This window comes from Schistocerca piceifrons, chromosome 9, assembly GCF_021461385.2.
Source record: "Schistocerca piceifrons isolate TAMUIC-IGC-003096 chromosome 9, iqSchPice1.1, whole genome shotgun sequence".
Lineage (NCBI taxonomy): Eukaryota > Metazoa > Arthropoda > Insecta > Orthoptera > Acrididae > Schistocerca > Schistocerca piceifrons.
This window is the reverse complement of record NC_060146.1, coordinates 199461371-199470177: the sequence shown is the minus strand read 5'-3', so window position 1 is coordinate 199470177 and position 8807 is coordinate 199461371. Positions and strand designations below refer to the sequence as shown.

Sequence of the window (8807 nt, the reverse complement as noted above, 5' to 3'; positions counted from 1 at the left end):
TCATACGAAGGCTGTATAAAACTGAACTGGTCATTATCTCTCCATTCCTTGTCAGGTGACATACATTTCAAAATACAGAGTGCTTTGAGACATCATGTTTTCAGACCCCTCTCAGGTGTGGCAACCAATTTAGTTTCTTTTATAATACACGAGACCCACAAACCTCATCGAATCTTTAAAATTTACATTGGTGTCTCTCACTTCACGTTCTGGTAAATTAAAAATACATTTGGGAGGCCAAAATCAACACACAGATTTTTATAAAAACCTTTCTTTATTGTCCTCCTGCCTTCTCATTTATCCAACTTCTTAACAGCTAGTCCCATCTTGTGTGTGTTCACTGAGATGTTAGAAGAGCAGAAAGCTGACAAATCCTTTGCAAATAAGGATCACTTTACAGGGCTACTTATCATTAACAAGTTTTTTTAATTTCACACTTAAATCACTGTCTTGAGGAACATCAACATCTTTAACTGAAACAATGACTCCAATTTAAAAAATTTATTTATGAAGCTACAGATGAACAAAAAGACAGTAAAGTTACATCACAACTAATTACAATAAAATGGAAATTGTGTTAACTCTGAATGATTCAAATACTGAAAGTTCAAACTCAGAACATATAAAACAGATAATAGAGATTTACTGTTCCAGATGACGATTTCTACACAAGGTAGATAATAAACAAAAATAACATAGAAATAAGAAATTATGTAATACTTGAGAATTATTCTTTCACTAACTGATCAGGCCAACCAGGATGTCTTAGAATGTTCTGGTCCTGGAACTGCACTGATACAGCCACACACAAGTACACAAATATACGCTTTTACAGCTTTTTATCACTTGTCTCCTTCCCCTCCTGGCTTACATGATGTACAGGAGCAGAAAATAAGTCTCTATCAACAGTTTGACATTTCTCACACTAAATAATATTCTCACACATCCAAAAACAAATGATACAGTCAGAACTGTACAGGAAATATGAAAGGAGATTTGGGCTATTTAACATAGTCAGTGACATTATACAAGGGACTCAAGGCATTACATAAAAAGACAATCTCTGGGTCCCATATACCACTTTCCATAAAGTGTGATTTTCAACTTTATACGTAGAATAGAAATCCTTCTAAGAGTTAAATTAAATACACCCACAGTACAGATCTAATAAACCATTTAGTCTGATATAACAAGCTCTAGACACATGCAATGTATGTACAAAGGGCCAGCTGTCCAATAACACGTTTTATTATTTATTCTAAAGTACCTAAAAATATATTTATACCACCATAACACTGTGGTGCAATAAACAGTCAGAAACTGCTTGCCAATACCAAATATTATCATATTTATTAACTGACCTATGGGCCAATCATAGATTGGAGAAACAACTCTTAGCAGACTTTTCATCACTTATACCTTATGTAATAACTTTTCTGATTTCTCAAAGTAGTCCGACCTTATAACTTCAACACAATGCTAGCAGGACATTACATCTTGCTGGAATTTGTTATCTCTGAAGCAGTACACTTCATAGTAAGAGGTGAGAACTGCAGCTTGTCATATTGCATCCATTTCATGTCACTGTAAAACATTATGATTCACATCTTTACCTTAGACTAAGAGAAATAATTTTTTTTATTACTTGCACCGTATAACACTACATCCTCCCAGGAAGAATGAGAAATAAACATGTGACATTGCCCATTTTATCAGACCTTTGCACAGCACAAAATATAGGGAAGCCAAGTGGCTGGATTTAAAGCAATAATGCCATCAAAATATCCACACGAGAAAACTGTAAAATTACGATGACAGAATGACTTACTATTACCTATCTTCAAGAGATGAAACCTCAAATACTGCCAAGACACATATAGAAACAAAAAACAAACTTATCTAGCTTGCGGAACTGTTACTTCGTCTGTCAGAGAGGGAAAAAGGTTAGTCTTTGAAGTATTGGGAAGTTATAGTTGGCCACTAAAACAGCAGTCCGAGTGGCCTGCTCAAACTTTCAAACTTTTTAACCTAGGCTCCTTTCTTTCCTGACAAAGGAACGAACAGTTCCAAACATAACAGTTTTTCCTACTTCTGCACATGTATATCAACAGAACTTGGAATTACGCCTGCTGAATGTTAAGTACTCACCTGCTGTTCACACTTCTGTTTTCATTAGGAAAAGAGGAAGGCTTAATGTTTATCTTTCACGGAGGAAAAAGAGAGAGAGAGAGAGAGAGAGAGAGAGAGAGAGAGAGAGGTTGGAGTGGAATTGGGGGAGCGGGTTTCTACAAGTGAATCTCTTGTTTACTATTGTTGCCTACAGGAACTACAAACCCAGTACATTCAAATCAAAGCATAAACAAGTAGTACAACATTAACTTCAAAGAATACACAAATGTTGATTGTAGGTTAGTTCTTCAGGCTTGATGGCAGTGGAAGTGCACAAATTCCATGTCAAATTCATGATTTCAGAAATACTTTACAACTTTTACCCATCTTTAAGCACAGATTTAGAGAAATACTTGGCTACAACAATTACATTTGCCACCAATTTTCATTGAATGTTTGTGTCACATCCGAGAATCTAGTCTCTTAGGCCTACCCACTCTTCTCACTTTCAAGTTAACTGACAAGTAGTACAGCATACACTACGCATTCCGACTGCTCTCTTTCCTTTCAGAGAATCGTTAAGACGTACAACCCTCGGCAGACGACAGATAAAGGAACAGAGACAATAGTTGCTGTTTTATAGTGATAAACCTACAAACAACACTTCATTATACACTACCATCAGTTCGAGCCTTCAGGACAACTTCCTCAGCACGTACGGCAAAAGTTTGGCAGCAACCATTCTTCGCCGGGGAAGGTCCCAGTTGCATCAGAATGTCTGTGCCGCCATGTCCTCGGCATCTATGCCGAGCATAGCGAGGTCCTCCTTGCTCATCTGACCCAGGTACGGTGGCGGCACACTTGTCGGGGGAGCACCGGGAGGCCTCACACCCATGTGCTGCGGAGGTGGCACTGTTGTCGGAGGAGGCTGCGATGTGGTGGGCGGCTGCGAGGTTGGCGGCAGCCCGGGCGGAGGACCCACTGCAGGGGGTGGTGCGTACTGGGGGCTGCCCGAGGTGGGGGGCGGCCCATACTGGGGGCTGGCTGTGGTGGGGGGTGGCCCGTGCACACCGGGGGGCGGGGGCCCGCCGACACCGGGGGGTGGGGGGCCACCTACACCAGGGGGCGGAGGACCTCCCATCCCCGGTGGCGGGGGTCCATACATCCCAGGTGGAGGCATCACGTTTGGAGGATGTCCCGGAGGGGGGCCCATCATGCCCGGAGGGGGTCCCATCATGGCGGGCGGCGGTCCCATCATCCCGGGAGGCGGACCCATCATCTGGCCCGGAGGCGGCCCGTAGCCCATCTGCGGCGGCATCACGTGGGGTCCCCATGGCGGCGGTGGCTGGTGAGGGTGCATGCCGAGTGGCATCTGCGGCTGCTGTTGCTGCTGCTGCTGTTGACCGTCCTTGCCTTCCCCTTCTTTTCCCTCGTCTTGTCCAGGGAATAAGATATTTAGGGCCTCCTGTGAAATATTTTGAAATAAGTAATCTGATTCAGCTTAAAATGTACAAATAATCTCTCAACATATTACCCCACAAAGCAAACTGAGGACTCAGTTGTTACATTTATGCCCAAGTGACAGGGACTGTAAGTAGTAAGTGTGTGAACTCCAGTATTCTTACAAGTGGAGCACTGTCACACGCAACACGGCTATATGCCAATGCTGTGTGTAATACAGCAACTAAACAGTGATCATTAGTTTTGTTCAAGCATTATCGCATCTGATCACAGTGACACTGTATACATCCACATTTTGACCGAATAAACCACTGGCTGCTTGACTACCAATACATCATTACTTTCATAAAAAATATAATGCAGTACACCTTTTACAAACTACGTCCTCTCATTCACACACAATAACTTATTTATTCTGGCAACTTGTAAAGCACATTGCAACTTTTCCTCAGTTTCATTGCTAGCTTTTAACACCAGTCCTATGTGACAAAAAAAGTGAAGCTTTCACGAAAGTGATATTGCCTTGCATCATTCACAATACTGCATAAATTGCTAATAACACACTTATCCATTTTAATCTTTCTGTGTGGAATTATACATTATACTGACCTGTACTTTCGTATGGATATGACAGGTTACTTGCATAGCTAACAAATCTGAAGATGATCAGTACTGATTGAAAATAGGCATAGCATAAAAATTAAAAGAGCAACTGAGATGATAAAAATAAAGGATAAATTTCAAATTACAAAATAATTGCAAAAAGTCTCATGACAACTATCTCAGCAATACTGACATTTACCTAATATATATCGGCAATCAAATGTGTGCACTTTGCTTTATTCTTCATCTTCACAGATCACCGCCATTGTTAGTTGGTTTACTCATTGCTGAGTCTCATGACCTCATTTCTTCATTCACGTCTTCAATAATGAAATCTTTGAAGAGACGTCTCTATCCACAATGACCTTCACCTCTTTTTAATATAATAAGAAGAAGTAGGCCAGTATCTTTTTTGCTTGATCCAACCGAACACTTACTGCTCCTTTGGTCTTCTGCTTCTGATTTTGCCTTGCAAATTTCGAAAGTAAACCCTTCTCATCTCAAAATAAGCCCAAGGATCTGGAAGTATCTTTGGTTGACACGGGAACATAAACTTCTTGTAATGCTAAGTTTCCTATAATGGAAGTGCCAGTTCTCATTTGCATTCACGGTATGCATATCTTCTGCCAACACCACATCTCGAAGGCACCAGTTTGGCTCTTGTCACTAGCTTTCATGGTCTAGGTCTTGCAATGGTAGAACAACAACTATTCCGCCAACTGCATCTTCGTCATATTGGATATCGTACAGTTCTGCCTGATCTTAGAAAGTTGAACCACTGCAGCTCAGCCGAGGATGATTCACTATTTTATTTCTTATCACACTTATCTACATCATTGATTAGAGATCTAAATTCACATAATCATTCCCTACTTCCATATCCTTTAAGTAAAGTTAAAGCTGGATTTGATCTCAACCTTGGCAACAGTAACCATTAGTTTGATCGATTTTATGTTTGTTTGTACATAAACTTTAACCAACAGTCTTCACTCTGGAGAATCCACTTCCATCCAGCATTTTGACTTACCATCCATTTATTCAATTTATTTTGCTTGCACATTCCATCGTATTTTCAGGTCATCACTATCACTCCTTTCTCCTTCTCATCATCAATACACTTACATTAACAGCAAACAGCCACGGTTTTCTGCATATGCATTCCCTGCTATCAATTTCTGTGCTTGCAATACAGGGTATCAAAATGAACTATTCTGAACGGACACATGGCTGTATACAGTCATGCGACCAAGTCAGCTACTGCTACAGCTGAGCCTACCTTTCGATTTGTTGAATGTTAATACGGGGTGTGCCAGAAACAGCTGACGATTTTTAAGCTTTCTTTTGGAAGGCACTCGCTGTGCCTCACCGTAACACTACACACCATTTTGGGCACTGTTCTCTGGAGTTTAGTTGAGACAGAAGACTCGCCTGTGGAAAACCACACTGGATTGGTAGAGGGGTAGACAGGACCCATCACAGCTGCACAGTACAACTTTCGATTCCCCTAGATGCAATACTCTGTCGCTGAAGGTATTGAAATGGTATCACGATGGAACTGTAGAGGACACTAAACCAGAAGGACATCCTCATTCAGTATATACACTGAAAAATGCGAATCTCGTATGGGACACGATCTCGTGCAGTCTCGATCGTGGCAAGTTATTGCGCTTGGGTTGGCGGATACCAGCGTTCACAGTGTCCTGCACAAAGATCTTCACTACCGTATGTACAAGCTTACTAAAGGAACAAGAGGAGACTTCAATTTTTCATCAAGTTCTTGTAACTTCTGCAAGCTGAAGATTGTGAACAGGTGGCTACTGTCAATGAGGTCCATTCCCACTTGTCTGTGTATGTAAGCAAATAGAACCCTCCTTTTTGGGCTGCACCCCTACATCTACATACATACTTTACAAGCCACCATGTGAATTTCAGGATCATTCTACAGATAGTGCAAAAGTGACAATATAGCATGCCATTTCCTCCGGTTGCATTATTGGTCTGTACTGAAGCAGTTAATTATGAGCTATACACAGCCAAGGAACTGTTTCTAGAAGGAGTCATTTCTCACTGTGGGGGATATCAACTGGCCTGCTTGTTCACTCAACCTGACAGCATCTGATTATTTTCAAACAAAGTTCATGAGCAAAGCCAAACCAGCACTGACAAGTCACAACATCGAACTCGTGAGTGCATTTGGGAGATTCCAAACAACATTTTGCGACAAGATACGCTATCTCTTCCAGACAGATTACATGAACGTGTTACTCGGCGAGATAGGCACTTACAAAATATTACTTTCAGCAAATAGCAATACACACAAATTCTCCATAAAAAGAGATAATGTATCTTTATCCGAAAATAAATACTGACACTTTCTCCTGAAGTAGTGTTTCATTTCCAAACTGCCAGGTGCTTTTGGAATACTCAAGTGTCATAATCATCTTATTCCCACAACAAACACAATTTGAAGATACGAGAGAGAGAGAGAGAGAGAGAGAGAGAGAGAGAGAGAGAGAGACAGAGAGAGAGAGTGGGGGGGGGGGGGGGGGTGGAAGGATGCTCCCACAACCCAGGATGAGCCAGGACCCTTCTGACACATCAAAACACTATTCTTAATAATTTACACAAGTCACACACCTCAGAAAATCTTAAAATTTGTACCATATTCTGCTCATTGTCGGCTAAAACAGAGGGCAGATCGGTCAATAAACTAACCTCTGTCCTCTTGTCTAAATATAAAATAAATTCACTTAAAATGAGGTGTACTGTAATGTGTACACCATAAGCACCACACACTAGAGGGTCCTCCTGGTAGCCACGTGTCATCAGGCTGAGACCTATTCGAAAGGGAGTGAAAACTTCCTGTCACCGGAGATACGGCACTGCCCAGTTACTTATACCTTACTGCTGTCCCTTTCAGTCACTATTCTACCCACTGACTTATGCTCCTTAAGTAGTAAGCATACAGGGTGCCCAAGAGGAATGGTCAACATTCACATATATGATAGAAACAATCATTTGGCAAAGAAAGAAGTTTCTTAAATGTGGGCGCTAAAATGTATGGCTTTAGAGCTATGAGCAATTCTTCATTTTCAATACTGTTACTACTGATCTCTTCTACTGCAAGCTTTTTCCTCCATATTTTGAGAGGTGGTAGGGGGGGGGGGGGGGGGGAGTCCTGCTAACATGGGGTCCAAAGTGCATTCCTTAAGACCTATTAGTACTTTTTCATCTTCACTAATTTGAAACACACTACTTCTACCAAACAAGACCTCACAGGTCTTAACCCATTGTGCCGCTGAATGCTGACTGTTCCTCCTGGAACTCTCTGTATAACACAGCATGTAAGCTGAATAGTATACAGAGCCACCTGATTCCTGGCACTTAGCAGAATGACACTTCCCTTTCCTTGCAGGCAGTGAAGAGGATCTCGCATGTTCTGGATATATTTGTCTGCTAGGTACACCCGTGGAACAGATTTAAGAAGTCAGGGTAGAAAAGGTGTTTCTCAGTACAGATGTGTGTCTGCCTCAGGCTATCACAATTGCATGCAATGTGCACTGTAAAAGTAAATTTGTTTGGTAAACAAATCTTGAAGCTATCCTCAGACAAAACCACAGAACATACGAGAGTTGCCCTGATTAGACCCATCCGTAAATATATAGTTGTGGTGCACATTTCATATGTCACGAAAAAAAATTAAAAAAATATGGAGGAGGATGATAATATTGAAAGAAATGTTAGCTATTTATCACTGTCTTTCCACTAATTCTAAGAGAAAGAAAGTAATATTGAGGAACAGTTGTGTGAAAGCTCTCAGAGGCTACCAAGTTCACCAATGGTCACAGAAATATAGCTGTGGCGACCTCTGGAATGAAGACTTAACTAAAACATATTGAGATACAGAGGATCAAACATCTTAAATAGTTTTCACTCAATTTAAACTCTCGTAAATGGGCTAAATTTCTGTCAAATATAAATAAAATACTGTGGGTTCTGCATATACGATGTGTTAGTGTAATGTGTAAGAATTAGTGAGCAATGTGGATCTCAATAAATCACTGTTCCCAAAAATGCCTCAATTACTCCTCACATTCTATTCATGTAAACATTAAAAAAATATATTGTAGCCTCTCCCCGATGTTATTCAATCTGTATATTGAGCAAGCAGTAAAGGAAACAAAGAAAAATTTGGTGTAGGTATTAAAATCCATGGAGAAGAAATTAAAACTTTGAGGTTTGCCGATGACATCGTAATTCTGTCAGAGACAGCAAAGGACTTGGAAGAGCAGTTGAACGGAATGGACAGTGTCTTGAAAGGAGGATGTAAGATGAACATCAACAAAAGCAAACTGAGGGAATGTAGTCGAGTTAAATCGGGTGATGCTGAGGGAATTAGACTAGGAAATGAGACACTTAACGTAGTAAAGGAGTTTTGCTATTTGGGGAGCAAAATAACTGATGATGGTCGAAGTAGAGAGGATATAAAATGTAGACTGGCAATGGCAAGGAAGGCGTTTCTGAAGAAGAGAAATTTGTTAACATCGAGTATAGCTTTAAGTGTCAGGAAGTCGTTTCTGGAAGTATTTGCATGGAGTGTAGCCATGTATGGAAGTGAAACATGGACGATAAAT

The 8807-nt window shown here is 40.8% G+C and overlaps 1 protein-coding gene across 3 annotated transcripts in view; it reads right to left on the bottom strand.

Annotated features, from left to right (window-relative positions):
- Nucleotides 1-255: 255 nt before the first annotated feature.
- Nucleotides 256-8807, bottom strand: part of LOC124717330 (zinc finger matrin-type protein CG9776) — a 278463-nt gene continuing 269911 nt past the window's right edge. For all 3 annotated transcript variants that reach the window (XM_047244160.1, XM_047244161.1, XM_047244162.1), the window contains one exon: nucleotides 256-3574. In XM_047244160.1, the coding sequence (XP_047100116.1) occupies nucleotides 2879-3574 (696 nt within the window). In that variant the 3' untranslated portion in view covers nucleotides 256-2878. The remainder of the gene's footprint in view (nucleotides 3575-8807) is intronic.